This window comes from Pecten maximus, chromosome 7, assembly GCF_902652985.1.
Source record: "Pecten maximus chromosome 7, xPecMax1.1, whole genome shotgun sequence".
Classification (NCBI taxonomy): domain Eukaryota; kingdom Metazoa; phylum Mollusca; class Bivalvia; order Pectinida; family Pectinidae; genus Pecten; species Pecten maximus.
Window position 1 is genome coordinate 5,950,696 of NC_047021.1, and position 18,742 is coordinate 5,969,437.

General features: G+C 35.6%; 2 protein-coding genes across 3 annotated transcripts in view; both read left to right on the plus strand.

Moving 5' to 3' along the window:
- The window catches only part of LOC117331432 (lysine-specific demethylase 7B-like), a 28,565-nt gene extending 23,069 nt beyond the window's left edge, over positions 1 to 5,496 (plus strand). For both annotated transcript variants that reach the window (XM_033890143.1, XM_033890144.1), the window contains one exon: positions 982 to 5,496. In XM_033890143.1, the coding sequence (XP_033746034.1) occupies positions 982 to 1,064 (83 nt within the window). In that variant the 3' untranslated portion in view covers positions 1,065 to 5,496. The remainder of the gene's footprint in view (positions 1 to 981) is intronic.
- A 2,874-nt stretch (positions 5,497 to 8,370) lies between these two features.
- Positions 8,371 to 13,924, plus strand: LOC117331433. Its single transcript, XM_033890145.1, has 2 exons — positions 8,371 to 8,517; positions 11,873 to 13,924. The coding sequence occupies exon 2, from the start codon at positions 11,894 to 11,896 to the stop codon at positions 13,724 to 13,726; it is 1,833 nt and encodes a 610-aa protein (XP_033746036.1). The 5' UTR covers positions 8,371 to 8,517; positions 11,873 to 11,893; the 3' UTR covers positions 13,727 to 13,924.
- Positions 13,925 to 18,742: the final 4,818 nt, after the last annotated feature.

Sequence of the window (18,742 nt, forward strand, 5' to 3'; positions counted from 1 at the left end):
CGTATCTTGTCACAGTACTGATCCTGTACCACCAAACATTACATATCTTGTCAGGATACTGATCCTGTACCACCAAACATTACGTATCTTGTCACAGTACTGATCCTGTACCACCAAACATTACGTATCTTGTCACAGTACTGATCCTGTACCACCAAACATTACATATCTTGTCAGGACACTGATCCTGTACCACCAAACATTACATATCTTGTCACAGTACTGATCCTGTACCACCAAACATTACATATCTTGTCACAGTACTGATCCTGTACCACCAAACATTACATATCTTGTCAGGACACTGATCCTGTACCACCAAACATTACGTATCTTGTCACAGTACTGATCCTGTACCACCAAACATTACGTATCTTGTCAGGACACTGATCCTGTACCACCAAACATTACATATCTTGTCACAGTACTGATCCTGTACCACCAAACATTACATATCTTGTCAGGACACTGATCCTGTACCACCAAACATTACGTATCTTGTCACAGTACTGATCCTGTACCACCAAACATTACGTATCTTGTCACAGTACTGATCCTGTACCACCAAACATTACGTATCTTGTCACAGTACTGATCCTGTACCACCAAACATTACGTATCTTGTCACAATACTGATCCTGTACCACCAAACATTACATATCTTGTCACAGTACTGATCCCGTACCACCAAACATTACGTATCTTGTCAGGACACTGATCCTGTACCACCAAACTTTAAGTACCTCTTGTGATATATTTTTGGACCACTAATTTTCGTTCTTAGATGAACTGCCAAGCCAATAATAATATGAAGAAACAGAAAATAAATCTTTACTATTATAGTGGAATAAAGGTTTTGTCCTAAATCATGTAAACCACTCTGGTTTTGGTTACAGCTGTAAATTATTTATGAGATGTCAATAGCAGTGTTAGAAAGGTTTTCTATAGGGAAACATAACTTACTTTTCTATTCAATTACAGCAAAAAAGCCTCGGAAAGGACAAGCAACAGCAAAGCAACGACTTGGAAAAATTCTCAAAATGCACAAGATGAAAATATTTTGACAACACATTAGTTTGAATATATTTACAGAGCCACATTACTGCCAATCAGTGATCTATGCCAAAGTCTCATATCATTTCTGTTATTTTTCTTAATTTTATATTAAAAAAGGAATGTAAATGTCAGAGAAGGGCATCCAAATGTTACCAGTATCATATACGTTTTGTTCAGGTGTATTAAAACCATGAATGCCTTTACTTCCTATTTCATTACCGTGGTCATTAGCTTGTAAGTGTGCATGATTGTTGAGATTTTAACAAGAAATTAAGTCAAAACGTCTTATTACAATTGAGGTTTTAGATGCATTTATTTTTGTATATTCAGTTCAAAAGATTTTTCTAAACCATAATAAAACATTCTGTAGGCTCCTCATTCTGTTTTAGAGATTTATAACATTTAATCATTATATTTAATGCAAATCTAGTCATGTTTCACTGACAGATATGTACATTTTACCTCATATTTAAGTACATGTATATTTAAATAAGTCTTATTAATTTATAAAGTTGTTCTCCAAATTATAGGCATATGTGCAAAAGCTCCCAAGTTCATACTTAAGTTTATACTTTGCCTGATGACATATTTCCTATCATCTGTACGGAGAAATCTTCTGATGAAATAATTGATACCAGCTGCAGTAACATTTCATTGTTGATCTCAATTTGTAATTGATCTCAGGCCAGCGATTGTAATGGAAGCGGTTTTTTTTATTGAAGAATAGAAAGTAAAATGTAAGTTATTCCCTTTTATTATTTTAGTCATGTGGACATAAATAGAAGTAAACAATCTTTCAAAAAAAGTTAAACTTAAATTTGATATTCTATTTGTATCTGCAAATCCAGCAATTGGGGCGACTTTAAAGTCAAATATCAATTTATGATTTGGAACGAGGGGTATATTATACCTGTATCCAATCAATTTTAAAAAATAAATAAATTATGCCATTTGTTGATAATTTTTTAACCTTTTGAATTATTGACATCAATTTTAAATTGAAATTAATTGAAGGATAAGTAAGTTTATCAAATTTCTTTTCATGTGTTACCATGATGCTAGATTTAAAAACTGTGATATAATTGACATTTAACCAAGCAAGAGAAAAGAATTGACAAAACAAGGACTTTTTCCCACATGTGTATTATACAATACCTCAAGCACATTTCAGCTGTAAAAAGTGCATATTAAACAGTTTTAACCAACTTAATATTGTAAATACTTTGAATATTTAGTTAAGTTAATTTACTTTTAGTTGGTTATACATGTAATTAGCAGTTTGTAGGAGGTTGGGCCTTAACTAGTGTAGCGTCACCCAGACAGATGATTTGGAGGGGAGCTTTGGTGGGTGAGAGGTGTCACAAGTGCTTCCCTATCCCACATATCTATATTCATGCATTTTATATCTGTACAGTGTAAATTTTTTCAATATGTAAATTCTTATAGATAATTAACATACTAACCATACTTTCTTACTGGGACTCCATGCAAATTTTGTAATTTCATGTACATTAATATAAAATTACCAAATGCTACTTTAGGGTACAAAACTTATAATAGCATGCTACTTGTGATGTCTTTTGTATAAATAGAAACATTCAATATGCTTCCCCCATTTTGACTGGAATCTATTCACTACATCTCCGTTAACTGTGATAAAGCAGCATGTTATGAGGCATGACAAATTATGACAAATAAGTCAAGCTTTATATAAGAGAAAATGCTAATATCCCAGAAATCTCTTCCATAATATTAAAATACTCCTCTCTTCCTAGAAATTCTAATATCCCAGCTATCTTCCTGAAAACTAATATCTCATTTATTTCTTCCTTAATATTCCAATTTCCTAACTGTTTCTTTCTTGATATTCCAATATCCCATGTTTCTCATCCTTAATATTCCAATACCCTAGCTATCTATGTACAGTTGTGTTTGTGTACGGGAGTACCCTATGTTTATTGATGTATTCGTGTACAGGAGTACCCTATGTTTATTGATGTATTTGTGTACGGGAGTACCCTATGTTTATTGATGTATTTGTGTACGGGAGTACCCTATGTTTATTGATGTATTTGTGTACGGGAGTATCCTATGTTTATTGATGTATTTGTGTTCGAGAGTACCATATGTTTATTGATGTATTTGTGTCCGAGAGTACCATATGTTTATTGATGTATTTGTGTCCGAGAGTACCCTATGTTTATTGATGTATTTGTGTACTGGAGTACCCTATGTTTATTGATGTATTTGTGTTCAGGAGTACCCTATGTTTATTGATGTATTTGTGTCCGGAAGTACCCTATGTTTATTGATGTATTTGTGTCCGAGAGTACCATATGTTTATTGATGTACAGTTGTGTACGGGAGTACCCTATGTTTATTGATGTATTTGTGTCCGAGAGTACCCTATGTTTATTGATGTATTTGTGTCCGGGAGTACCCTATGTTTATTGATGTATTTGTGTACTGGAGTACCATATGTTTATTGATGTATTTGTGTACTGGAGTACCCTATGTTTATTGATGTATTTGTGTACGGGAGTATCCTATGTTTATTGATGTATTCGTGTCCGAGAGTACCCTATGTTTATTGATGTATTTGTGTCCGAGAGTACCCTATGTTTATTGATGTATTTGTGTACGGGAGTACCCTATGTTTATTGATGTATTTGTGTCCGAGAGTACCCTATGTTTATTGATGTATTTGTGTACAGGAATACCCTATGTTTATTGATGTATTTGTGCCCGGGAGTACCCTATGTTTATTGATGTATTCGTGTATGGGAGTATCCTATGTTTATTGATGTATTTGTGTCCGGGAATACCCTATGTTTATTGATGTATTTGTGTACTGGAGTACCATATGTTTATTGCTCACATTCAATGGTCTAAATCGAAGGCAGCAGTGACGACAATTGTCACATCATACATTGTTTCAGACAGTGTATGTTCTAGCATTGTAAGAAAATTGTACATAAAATTGTAAATAGATGATAATGTATATTTTTCCTGTATAAATGTAGTGTACAGATATCATTCATTTTGAAATAATGGTTTAATATCCATTTGTATGGATTCATTGTTGATGTTTGAACATTTGTTTATTGTGTATTCATTTCCAAATCAATAATTTCTAAGTCATATTTGTCGAAATATGAGAGCGAAGATGTAGATGTTTTTGATATTTTTGATGAAATATGTATTAAATTATAAGATTATTATACAAAGTATACTGCAGTTTGATAGCTAAATCATTGAAAAAGAAAATTTTGGGGGGGTTTTGGCAGAAATAGGGAAAGATTTCAAAAGTAGCTGAAGTAGAACAGATATTGTGCTTACAGAATTGTAATAGTAAATACCTGACCAAGTAATCAAGCAGTTTCATTTATAGCGACAAATGACAATATGTATAAAAGGTAAATGCTTCCTTTTGTTATTTAAACAAGACATAAGGATAAAACTAACAAAGTTAATTATATACGTGTATTCATAGCCACAGTGGACTAATCTTTCACCCTCTTTTAGACTAGATAGAGAGACCTCAGCCCGAGATATGGCTTGTCAAGTGTCTGGCAGCTTAAGAATCTGATTCAAGATCTCTTATTCAGAGTGCCCTTAGATGTTTCAATTCTAAACAGCACTTGAGATTCAAGTGTCTGATTCCACTTTTCCAAGTTTGGATCAACTAAGGTTACCTCCTATTTACTTTCTGCTGCTAAAATTAATAATTACTGACACAATAATTTCTGTTTCCACTGGTAATATTTTCAAGTACATATGTTTATGTAGTTACAGTTCCGTTATAGCTGTCGGTGTACAGGAATGACAAACACATCAATAGGTCTGGAAATACAAATTAAAGGGCAAATGTTCACACGAGGCCAATTTAATTCAATAACATTTTGGATCAGTGGTAAATAAGGTAGGTTTGAAAAATCTATTTAATCAGAAAATTAAAAAAAATGTGATGAATATACTTATCAGTCATTGAGAAAAGTGTTACTGTAAACTAAAGGGAAATCTAGAGAATATATTGGCCAAATTACATGGTAGAACAGGTACTATGATAATGTATTGTGTTGTCACTCATCTCGGTGATTCTCTGTCCCATTATTTCTGCTATTTAAAAGCATACATATGGTTGTAGTGATAGCTGCTTTATATGACAGGGATATCAATTGGGTAAAAGCTATAGAAGTCCTGTTTTGTTGGTATTATTGTATTTTTTTGAATATTTATTCAAAAGATATTGTTCTTATTTTTAAAAGAAAATGTTCATGTCTCGAGTTACTTTTATTTATTTCTTGTTGGTTGAAAAGGCATTTTAGGTTCTTATATATATTGTACATACAATATTGTATATAATGTATAATGCAAAATATCAAAAGATGTATATAACTGTGTATGTGACTACACAAATAAATCTAACGAGGAAATCTATCATCTGGTTGGTTGTATCCATGGAGACCATTTTCAGTGTAAGTACACCATCCCCATGACAACGTACCATCATCATATACAGAGCTAAAGTGATCGCCAAAGAATCCCACTTTTCTGAGCCATTTGCATAAGAAATATAATCGGTAATAAAACATCTCAGAGATACCTAGATGGTCCGGTTTTACCAGTAACTTTAACAAGTTGCATGACTAAAACAGTAAATCATCCAGTGATTATAATATTTGATACATCGTTACATCACATTTAAAGTGTTTTCACAATTTCCCCCATGTGTATAATTCAGACAATTTCGGTAAAAGCCAATACGAGTTCTCAACTTAAGAAACCTGATGAATTTTATCAAACTGAGGTCAATAGTACAATTCTTCTCTGAAACCACTGAACATATAAATGTCAATTTGTGGTAGGACTGAAAGGAGACCAATATAGTTACTTTTAGCTCCATCTCAGCTGAAAGCCGGTCTGAACTATTGCAATGAGGCATCAACTGTGTATGTTGTCTGTAAACTGTTTTCGATGAAACTGGATATGCAACCTCGTATTCATAAAATCTTGGATGCGTTTTATAATAGGACTTGGATTGTAACTTAGTTATTGCCCTTTGCACATTGTAACTTGAGAGTTCATATTTTGTAGTTCTATTACCATTTGACCTAATCAATAAAATCAAGTTCTATGGGACCGATTTGATTGTAACTTTAATTGCCCTTAGCTACGACGGCCCATATGCCTGGGCAATATACACATAAGCAATCGAGGTTTCCAGAAAAACGGGGTCGAAAAATTGCATATGCAGTTGTTTTTTGCCAAGTGACTGACTGATTTCATCGTTAGATTTTGCTTTGCTTTTTGCTTCTTTTTTTTGCCAACGCAGTGTTAGCCCATAACCGCCTTGGCACATTTCGAGCTTTGCTCAGTTAATTAACATACCATTTGATAAATCCTGACTGCCTGATGAAGCACAGGTGGCCCATTGAGACAGCTCACTTGACCTTGTAAGCTTAGGTGTAATGTGTGGGTAAAACCATAAGGTACAAAGGTTAAGGGGAGGAGACATGCAAATAGCCGGATTCAAAGAATGAAAGGTTGGACAACCTTGATTGTAGACCACAGGAAAACAATACGTGCAGTCAAAATGGACGAAGAATTGAATGGTGCATCCATGATCTCAATGGGCCACCTGTGCTTCATCAGGCTGTCGGGATTTATCAAATGGTTTTTAGCAAAGCTCGAAAAATGCCAAGGCGGTTACGGGCCAACACTGTGATGTCAAAATAAACAAAAAGCAAAGCAAAATCTGACGATGAAATGTGTCCGACACTGGGCAAAAAACAACTGTATATGTAGGTTTTACATATGTAGGTTTTCGACGACGCATTTTAGGAAACTGCGGACAAACATTTAGTGCTTATGTGTATTTTGTTGAGGCGTATATGGGCCTTAGCACTTCTGTTAACATCTTAGCTTGTGAGCAAAACTTGAGTAAATATGAATGAATTTTGATTCTCACTCCGTTACATGAACAGAATGAGAATGAGCATCTAGATTTTAATTAGATTTACATGTAATGGGTGTTGTTTTAGGTGTAGAGCAATAACTACAGGTCCAGGTGAGCGTTTACCCCTACAGCCCTCTTGTTTCTGTGTCGGTGAACTGAAATGGCAGTTTATGCTTACTTTACACGACCGGGTTTGAAACTGTTGATCGGCTGGTACAGCCTAGGCACTGTGTATTGTTTTGTATTAACATTGTAATTGTTCATGTCGGCAAATAGTTATAGCTGTGTACAATGTGCATAACTGATTTAGCATTTTTCGTTTAAAAAAAAAAAGAAAAAAAAAAATTCCCTAGACTATCCACAAATACGCTAAGAAAAAACTACTTTTCAAACAGAACAGTGTCAATCTGGAATGAATTGCCAGAACAAGTTATATCAGCATTAAATGTAAACTCCTTCAAAAATAAGCTAGACGATCACTGGAAAAACCAAGAACTTTTCTTTAATTACAAAGCATCAATTAAATCATAAACAATGTACAGTAGACCGGACAGAAGTACTATATCAATCTCATGTATTATTTTGAGTCTAGTATAGAGGACTTTAAAAGTCCTGAACCAGAAATAAACTTATCTTATCTTATCTTATCTTATGTATAATATTATGTATTCATCCAAGTCGACTGACTGACATTCTTTTGGGAGGTCTGGATGGTGTGAAAATGTGACATCACAATATTGAAACATGCTAACACTGTGCCAAGGTGTTGTATATGTATCATCTATCGAGTACAACTTGTAGGATGCATAAATGTTAGACACATTGCATAATAGTTCCGTTAATAACTATGATATTGCTGAACGCTGTGAACAGTTCACAAACAGTTGATGTATTTCAATTTTGCCAAGGAAAACAGATTTAACTGCAAGCGGTTCATAAACAGTTTGTGTAATTACCAAGAAAAATCAGTTTTCATGATGAGCTGCTAAAATCAAATTTGGCAAAAATGACATCCCCGGTGGTCATATATACGAGAAAGGGGGAAAGCTCTTCTCGTATATATGACCACCGGGAGTGTCATTTTTGCCAAATTTTAATCTAGCCCGCCAAAACGTCTCAAAATGTGTTAGATCTATATATACACTAGGGGAGGTCCAAATACATGTAGACTGTCCCTGTGATATTTTCTGTTATCTATGTCTCTGTTTTGAGATCAGAATAGATTTAGAATTTATCGACAAAATTACATAACGAGGGTGCCAATATATCGGAAGGCTCCAAGCTCGATTACTGTTTCATCGGACGTAACGTAACGATTACATCGGTCTGGCCACCTACAGGCAAGCAAACGTATTGTCATCATGGCGTCCATGGAAATGTCAACAGACGCTGCGTAAAACTTATCTTGCCCGTGGACTTTGTTCTTCAGAGAAGAAAAGTGTATAAACTGTACTGATTTGAACGACACACTGACTACCCTACTGATATCAAGGAATGCGGAAGTAAGTTGTCCACGATCACTATTAGGTTGTTAGCTTGTGTGAACGATTGGCTACAGTAACGGCCTAAACACTGTTAGGTAACGTTGCTCTTAGGCCTATTGATCTCGACTCTAATTACTCCTATACGTATATGAGGTCTTATTCCACCTGATTACATTGGTGGATATTGACAGTCTGTCAAAAGTTTCCTGTCGTGTAAACCTCTAATATTATTGGAGTAGAATGTGAATTATTAATATTTACAAGCCCCTGTGTTGTAACCTAGGCCTACTACAATACTAGTAAGTAGTTGTTCTTCGCCGTAGGTATTTATGTTCTGGTTTCATCTGAATCTCTTTAGGACCTACTGACAGTAAAATACGTGCAAACAAGTATTGGGACACATGCATTTTGAAGGGGAACAAAAAGAAAAATCAATGGAAGTTTATTTTTGACTTTTATTTTTTCAATACATTTTCTTGACTAGACTAGACTAGACTCTAGTATCAGTACTGTAACCATTTCGATGGCCGACAAGAGCCTGGCAAAATGAAACGGAAAAAAAGACTAGCAGTAGCCTACAGTAGGTTTCTCATATCTTTTTGTACCAAAAGTACGGTACAAAAAGATGTGAAAGAGTTAGAACTAGTCGCTTTTGTATCCTTCTGTACTAAAATAGCGACCAAACAGCCATCGTGCAGAAACATGAAACGGCAGACATAAATTAAACTAACCTGGGTTTGACAAATGACTTCCTGATAAAGCTGTCATCACATATTATATAGCAACGCATTTAGTACAAAATGATTTGAATTTCACATCTTTTTGTACCACGGTACAAGATGTGAAAAAATGTCGGCCTACCATTAAAAAATGTGTAACAGTAAGTTTTTACTACGCTGGCAGGTCAAAAGTTTTTCTGCACATTCTGATTTTGCTATATAATCTTACCATTTGAACATTTTTTCAAAGAATTTTTGTATTCTGAAAGAGTTTTTATCTAGTTTCATTTGACAATATTTTCATTATTTTCCGTTGTTCTTTATTTGAGAAATTAAAATTTATTTTACAATAGAAATGTTTAACGCCATTTTGATGATAATTTAGTAAGTTAATGAATGATGATGGTGACACGTGAAATTTGGTTTTGTTATTACTTTTAATCTGTACCTACATAGGAGGTATTATATATAAAAACGTGTATGAAGAATGTCTAGCTATTTCTTTTCCAACACATAAAATTTCAATAAAAAGTGATTCAAAACATTGAAAATACAAAGAAATTATAGCAGAAATAGGTTGCGAGGAAAGACTTTCGATCCGAAACTGTATTTCATTTTGCCAGGTTCTTGTCGGCCATCGTACCGTTGTAACTGACACCGGAAACACATTTTTAAGGCAATGATTCCATTGGGAAATCCAGAGACTTGTATATCAGATAAACAAGTCTCTGGAAAAGCCTACCAAGGATGTGTGGGTCGTCCTAGATTTAAATACCCGTATTGTCCTATTGGTTGCCGTTCTACTGTACTGTATGTTCTATTCATTTAAACTTATTTTTGGTGTCCAGTTTGGTTTCATTTTTAATAGCATATATTAATGATTTCATAATAAAACGTGACCTAAATTCTATATAAGTTAATTTTATTTAGTTTAATCCGATAGTTGTTCATTTTGTATTCTGGTTTTTGTGGACAAATCTGTGATAATTTAGATAGGATTTTTACTGTATACATGTTTAAGAAATAATTAACGATGATTCGTGTATTATTGCAGGATATACAACGAGGACGAGGATATTTTGCAATTAAATTAATAACGAAGGCCGCAGGCCTGAGTTATTAATTAAAATTGCAAAATATCCGAGTCCGAGTTGTATATCCTGCAACAATACACGAGTCAAAGTTGATTATTTCTATTCTACCATGTACTGTTTAGTTCTGAGATCGACCTCTTTCTAATAGAAAAACAGCAAAGAAACCCCGGAAAAACCTTATAATTTATTTCTTGAGTATTGCATTATTTGTTGATGAAATATACAGGCAATACAGTACTACGATCAAGAGCATCTATCATATGGCATTGATTTTGAAAATTTAAAAAAAAAAGGATAAAAAAAAAAGAAAAAAAAGTGGGGGCCTCCGTAGGATTCGAACTCGCGTCGTGATAAAGATATATTGAAAGACTAACCCATTAGCCCACTCGGCTATAGTAACCTTTTATGAAACGGGTGAATATTAGATATTTAAAATTGTAACAGCCGTGACTCACGAGCGTGTATTATTGGCACGAGCGTGGGTTATTGGAAAATAATGCATGGTTTTTAACCAATCAAAACTGGCGTTACATAGCAAACATGGTAGAATATGTATTATAAAACTTATTTATTAGAGTAACCGAATGTAATAGTATTATGATTCCTTTTACCTGAATAAATATCATTATCATTACCAGACCTACAAAGGTAAAGTAATTAGCCAAGGACAATTACCGCTAGTCTCAGCTGAACTGTATTATCAGCCCTTTATCAACTCCAAAAATGAAGAGTATAAAGGAATAACGAACATATATATACAAAGCATTATACAGCCACCATAACTGTGAAGGAGATATCTGTGGTTCTGGTTCACACAAGGGTGGGGAGGTTCCCACTTGGGAGGCAGGGTATTGATTTGGTGCAGTAGGCCAGCGCAGTACAGACCTGCATGTAATTTTGAAAGTTTGGTTAGCAAAACAAAGTTTTAACTTCAGCTCTATCAAAAGAGAGAGAGAAAAAACAGCAACAAGAAGAGAATACCGACGTAAGTAAACAACCCAAAAATTGATAAATAATAGCAAAGCAACAACAACAACAACAACAACAAAAACAACAACAACAAAATTATGTTTAAATATAAAAATGCAGTAAAAATGAGGTTAAAGGCCAAAATACAGAGCTTGTAATAAATTATCACGTCCTTACGTGCAAGTCCGGAAAGAAGGTCGACAATAAAGATGGCCACGTTTATCATGCAGCTAAGTGGTAAGATGTCGCTATTTTTTGCTAAAGAAGCGACAGTATATTCACTCGGTTGTCGCAGTCACATGAATATCAGTGAAAGTTAAAATATTAGATATGTGTATTATGGTAGTTTCCTTATTAGTTTGATACACCCCGAGAAGTCACAATTGAAATGGCTTAATTATTGCTCTTAAAATGCGTACATGCAGTAAAATATATACATCTTTAAATTGGCTTTAATTTCAAAAGACGTTAACTTAATCAAACCTAAGATAGACACTGCATAAGTATATGAATATGTTTATATATATCCTGCTGATTGGTGGCAAAAACAAACGGGTCTACAATACGTGTATTTTTCTTTTCTTCATACAGGTCCGTTGACAAATTGGAAACATGGCACTAGCTACCTATAAAGAGGAAAATTTGTGTTGTCCTATATGTACGGAGGAGCTGAAGGAACCAAAGAGTTTGCCATGTTGTCATGGATTCTGTAAGGAATGTCTCCACTCGTATATTTTGTCAAAGACACCCGTGCACGAAAAACGTTTATCAGGATTTAAATGTCCTGTTTGTCGTACATTTACGGCGGCACCCAATCAGAAGTCCCCGCTCCACCAATGGGCGAATGATTTCCTGACAGATTTCAGATTTGTAAGCATGCTAGATACACTTCCAGATGACATTAGATCGCCAGACAGTGGCTCAATAAACTGTACTTGCAACCAGGGGCATCTTGCCATGTTCTGTCAAACACATATGCAGGAGATTTGTAAGACTTGTGCCAGCCATACGCACCGTAGATGCTTAGTCGTTTCTAAAAACATGGTAAAAACAGAGTTTGGTAAGGTCCTTAACAAACTTCATGTTTTGGTGCAGACTTTAGGAAAAGTGAAAATGGATCTAGAGAGAAATGACAATAATTTCGATGTAGCACGTTTCAGACGTTCTGTTGTGAGAAATCGCCAAATTAGGAACAACAAAGTCATAAATAGTATTCAGACTACGATCGACCGAATCATGGATAGTCATTGCTTAAACCTGGAAAGAAACAAGGCTGAGTGTCAAATGGCCATTGATGATGCACGCTACCAAATAAAGATAGCGAAGTCACTGGGAAGTCAATCGACATATCAGTTACGTACATCTGTTGATGTACTCGAGGTTACACTGGCGGATCTTGAAGAGCGACACCGACGCCTCACGAGGTTACCAAACTCCCTTAACGACATTAAAACACGAGCGGAGGCCTACATATCGTTCGCTGTCTCTCATTTGAAACCGATAGATTCTTCTGTTGAGTTTGAAAAAAAGGGAAGCAATATTCCGAACTATTTCGTTCTACGATTACGGGAATCTTTCGATGCCAAGCTCCCATCTGATGCCAGGAATTGTCTTATTACTGGAGCAGTCATACTCACAGACGGGCGGCTTGTGCTTGCAGATACCAACAACAGTAACATCAAATTATTTTCATCCAGTTTTGTGTTTGTGAATTGTATTAACCTCCTTGCACCTCCCTTTGACGTGGCCGAAACAGAATGCAACAGTATAGCCGTAACGTTCGGGAAAAGAAACACTATCCATTTCTATGAGGTCAACGATAAAGTACCTTATGAACATACATCTGTTTCAACAGACCAGCCTTGTTTTGGTGTCACCTCGGGCAATGATTTGCTTTATGTGTATTGTGGAAACTCATGGCTCAATCCAGCGTGTATCAAAGTCTACGATTATCAACAGACTTTGATCACAAAGATTTTCACGGACATGTTTTCGAAAGGAGAATACTTGGGATACTGTCCGGTTTCCGAATGTTTGTACGTCACTTCAGAAGAACTGTTTACGTCTCAGCAGCTCCATTGCTACCCCGGCGATGGCGATTGCAAGAAGCTACCTGGTTATACCTGTCGGGATATGCTGGGTTGGACAACTGGCTTTATCAAAGGAATGGTCGGCATTAGGTCTGGCATCATAATGGTTATTCGAAATACTCGGAAATCTTTAGGGTCGTTGTTGTCGAGGTCAGTTATTGTTTTTGGAGAAGACAGATTTATTCCCAATGCTCGGCTTCACACACAACTTCTCTTGGGAGCAGACGATGCACAGTTTGCGCGAATAGTGGTGTCAAATAAACAGCGAACATATCTCCTCGTAGCCCAGGAAGCTCCGTTTTTCATGGACAAGAGAAACAACCAGGTGAAAATCTTCCGCATTTCCCCTCGTTAGTTGATTTCACTGGCACGTCTTTTCACTGTCTACGAAAAATTCGAAAAGTTTGTAAATGGGTACATTTAATGCATTTCATTGTCATAAAGAAGCGTGTAGTTGCAAAGGGTTGTGCGCAAATCGCCTCAACTGACGCTACGTCATGCTAATTCATTCTTGTGTTAAACTACAAATAAATTAAATATTACATGAACGTGAGTGCTATATCCTACATTTGTAATTATTTTAAACTGCGAAATTTCGATGTCTGTTTTACTGAACTACTGTAATGGCAATATTAAGATATTTATTTGTGATGAAGGATAATCCCTGTTCAGAAAATTATCCAGCTCGAAGAAGATTGTTATTTAATCAACAACTGTGAAGTTTCCGTTAATTTATTAAAGTCCCCATACTCCCAAAGAAATATACATGTATACAAATGTTTACATTTTTTCCTACTCTTCACAGTTTTCAGACTTAATATATACCTAACAAATTATCGCGAATCAAAAACTGAGGAATATGTGTATTCGTGGAAAAATACGGGAAATTCCCAAAAGTAAATTACATGTGCATGTACTGGGTCCGACGGACTAAAGTTTCTATGCAAATTAGTCCCACAATGCAACGGGCGGGTTATCAGTCAACACAAAATGGCGGAACGCCGAAATGGTGGGCTTGCTAAAACGCAGACAGATTCTCCTAAATAGAAACGTAAAAGGGACTGGAATCGACAAAACCCCAGAAGAGGAAGACTTGAATTCCGATTTTGTCGGGCGTCTATTGGATTGCTGGTTAGTTGTTTTTTTCGTATTCCTCGAACATATCGATGTTTTTGTTGTATGCATATTTAAGAACAACGCTCGTGTGTAGTTTATGTGTAGTGTACGTTGTTGTAGCCTGGCTCTCGGCTCTGTGATACAAATATCGCGATAGCCTAAAAATAAATGCGGCGAGTTATTTTTCGGCATAGCCGTATAATAATATTTTGGCCTGGATATGATGCGACAGGTGGCGTTACGAGTCAAGATGAAGTATGTGATTGGTCAATGTAGCGGTAAATGCAAAATGCAGATATGCAGTTAAAAGCGAAACTAAAGTTAAGATTGAATGCAAGTGGATTATCTTTTCAAATGACACATTAATAGAATTATATTCCTGATTCAAGTGCAGTCTTATTATCACCAAAAATGATTCAAACTGATATAATTTTGTTATCCGTGCTGAAACGCATTAGTTCGTTAATTTATTCACCAGCAATTTTACATTATAACCACCAGCATTAAAACTATGCCGTTTATCTTTTTAAAGATATTTCTTGTTATACACTGATGTCACAAGGATTCCCCTGATCAAGCGTCCAGTCCAATGGTTATTTTGATGTTAGGAGAGCGTGAATAAGCATCTTTGATTGCCATTAATACATGTGTGCAACTAGAATTAAAGGTTATTTGGGAGTATACGGCTTTAAGTTACAAACCGAATTTTCAATTGTATAATGCATATTAAATATGTAGTTAAATTGTACATAAGCTTGTATTAAAATGTGTCTTGTTTTGTTCATGGAACTGTCTTCTCGTCTTGGAGTTCAGTATGTTGTCAGTGCCAATAATCAATCCTCTATTCTCACTATCTGATTGGAATTCCTCCTATAATTATAGAATACGACGACAATCCCATGGTTATAATATAGTCTGGCAAACTCTTATTGTAATTTTTTCTACAAACAACCTTTTCTCAACTGCACATAGTACTAGAAAGAACAATTTGTGTATATTATATAATCAAAATGTATATATCCACAACCAGGAGGTGTAATATCATTATTGTGAAACAATTATATAAAAAAAAAAATTAATGGAGATGTCACCATTACTCCTTTAAAAAAAATGACGAATAAGTGTCATTAGTAAGCTAAACTAAGGTTTCAACGACTTTAAGACTGTGATTCTGTGATTTTTTTTTCAATACGTATTCTGAATTAGGTCAAATGTCTGTAGTTATAAGGTAGGTTAAAAGGTTTTTAAGTTTTTCTTAAAATAAAACACTGGGCCATGATATATGGCTATAGATATAATATTAAATTTTCCTTCAAAACTATGCTTTCAATTTTAGTCTGAAGCCAGAAAATATGGTATTCAAATATGATCCTGTTGTTAGTATAAGTAATGTTGATGCATACCATGTAGGTAAAGCATCCAGATTGGCTATCATGTAACTTAAACGTAACCTTTGATTTTAAATAATTTAACTTATAAACTAGCATTCTAAGCCTTAAACAAATAATCCATTTAGGTACTTCATTTTAAATTGACCAAACTATCATTCATTAATTGCTTGTTTAGAAACATATATTGATTATAATGTACATCAATAAAATAGTCAGTATTTTTAATTCTATGAGTTTTGGCTCAGACAGTAGTTTTTGGTACATGCGCTTTGAATGTATACGTCGACACTAGTTGGAACAGAGTGGGAACTAGACCGCATTGGGGAGTGTGGCTATATTAGTTACCCATCCCGGACACTGCTCTAGGTGAACATAATAGGATGTTACAGTGTTTGATAAACGAATGACTTTGATGGTTTGTACTTATAAGTAAAAAATAAGTACTCGCTATATTGAATATCAACAAGCATGCTGGCATCTATAATTGCTTAAATTTGATTAAGATTTCACCTGTTGCATCTGACTAACGCTTCTCTATAGTACTTCAGTGTTTTGGTTTAAAACTACTACAGCTGGTAGGTTTGAGACTGACCGGACAACAAAGTGGGTGAGAGGCAGTCATCTGTGATTCCTTGTGTTGTTTCTTCTTTGTCGCTAGTTGTACATGTCAATATAGGGTTGAAGAACTAACATTACATTTCTGTCAGATTGTTATGTTGAGGGGTTACGAGGAAAAATGGAAAGAACCAATGAAGAACTTTGGATGGTGGCCCTCGTGTTTTAATTAAGCCGGGTAAGGTCTATAGGTTATATACAGTTGTTTAGGTTATATACATAGAGGTTACACAACGAGTGGTTGTTGGATATGGAATTTATTTCACACGAGTAAGTTATATCTTAAAAGTTACAAAAGACACGAGCTTTAGCGAGTGTATTTTGCAACTTTTAAAAAATAACTTACGTGGCCGAGAATAATTCCCCATATGCAAGTAAAGTGTACCGGTGACGTCCGGGACCCGGTGATGTGACGTCATTCGATTATTGATGACGTCTAACCCAATTGCAGCTTGGGTCAAATTTCGAATTCTTGACCAATCAAAAGACCGGAAGGTCATATACCACTAGGGGTATATAACAAATATTTATCCAACAGTCGGCACATTTATACAATGGCCTGAGAGTGGAATAACACAGCCTATTGTGGTAGAAATAGAGGTTACACAACGAGTGGTTGTTGGATATGGAATTTATTTCACACGAGTAAGTTATTTTTAGCCCACCATCATCAGATGGTGGGCTATTCAAATCGCCCTGCGTCCGTGGTCCGTCCGGCCGTCCCTCCCTCCCTCCGTCCGTCCGTCCGTCCGTCCGTCCGTAAACAATTCTTGTTATCGCTAATCCTCAGAAAGTACTGAAGGGATCTTTCTCAAATTTCATATGTAGGTTCCCCTTGGTGCCTAGTTATGCATATTCCATTTTGGGACCGATCGGAAAACAACATGGCCGACAGGCAGCCATCTTGGATTTGACCATTGAAGTTTGTTATCGCTATTTCTGAGAAAGAACTGAAGGGATCTTTCTCAAATTTCATATGTAGGTTCCCCTTGGTGCCTAACATAGTTATGCATATTGCATTTTGGGACCGATCGGAAAACAACATGGCCGACAGGCAGCCATCTTGGATTTTGACCATTGAAGTTTGTTATCGCTATTTCTGAGAAAGTACTGAAGGGATCTTTCTCAAATTTCATATGTAGGTTCCTCTTGGTGCCTTGTTATGCATATAGCATTTTGGGACCGATCGGAAAACAAGATGGCCGTCAGGCAGCCATCTTGGATTTTGACAATTGAAGTTTGTTATCGCTATTTCTGAGAAAGTACTGAAGGGATCTTTCTCAAATTTCATATGTAGGTTCCTCTTGGTGCCTTGTTATGCATATAGCATTTTGGGACCGATCGGAAAACAAGATGGCCGTCAGGCAGCCATCTTGGATTTTGACAATTGAAGTTTGTTATCGCTATTTCTGAGAAAGTACTGAAGGGATCTTTCTCAAATTTCATATGTAGGTTCCTCTTGGTGCCTTGTTATGCATATTGCATTTTGAGACCAATCAGAAAACAACATGGCCGACAGGCAGCCATCTTGGATTTTGACAATTGAAGTTTGTTATCGATAATTCTCAGAAAGCACTGAAGGAATCTTCCTGAAATTTCATATGTAGGTTCCCCTTGGTGCCTAGTTATGCATATTGTATTTTGAGACTAATCAGAAAACAACATGGCCGACAGGCAGCCATCTTGGATTTCGAAAATTGAAACTGGTTATTGCTATTTCTAAGAAACTAATGAAGGGATCTTCCTGAAATTTCATATATAGGTTCCCCCAGGTGCCTAGTTATGCATATTGTATTTTGAGACCAATCGGAAAACAACATGGCCGAAAGGCAGCCATCTTGGATTTTGACAATTGAAGTTTGTTATCGCTATTTCTCAGAAAGTACTGAAGGAATCTTTCTCAAATTCCATATATAGGTTCCCCTTGGTGCCTTAATCTTAAATTTTATATATAGGTTTCCCTTGTTTGAAAAGTACTAGAGGTTTCTTCTGAATTTACACAGATTAGTAAGACTTAGAAGAAGAGAAAAGTAGAGAAAAGATCAATCTGACATGGAACCTATGAAGAACATTCAATGGTGGGCGCCAAGATCCCTCTGGGATCTCTTGTTTAAAAGTTACAAAAGACACGAGCTTTAGAGTGGAATAACGCAGGGTATTGTGGTAGAAACAACTTTCTACCACAATACCCTGTGTTATTCAACTCTCAGACCATCAGTTAATCATTACAACTGTTGATTAACAATCTG

Excerpts from the sequence above, each read along its gene's own strand:
- LOC117331433 (XM_033890145.1), top strand. The coding sequence starts at position 11,894 with ATGGCACTAGCTACCTATAAAGAGGAAAATTTGTGTTGTCCTATATGT.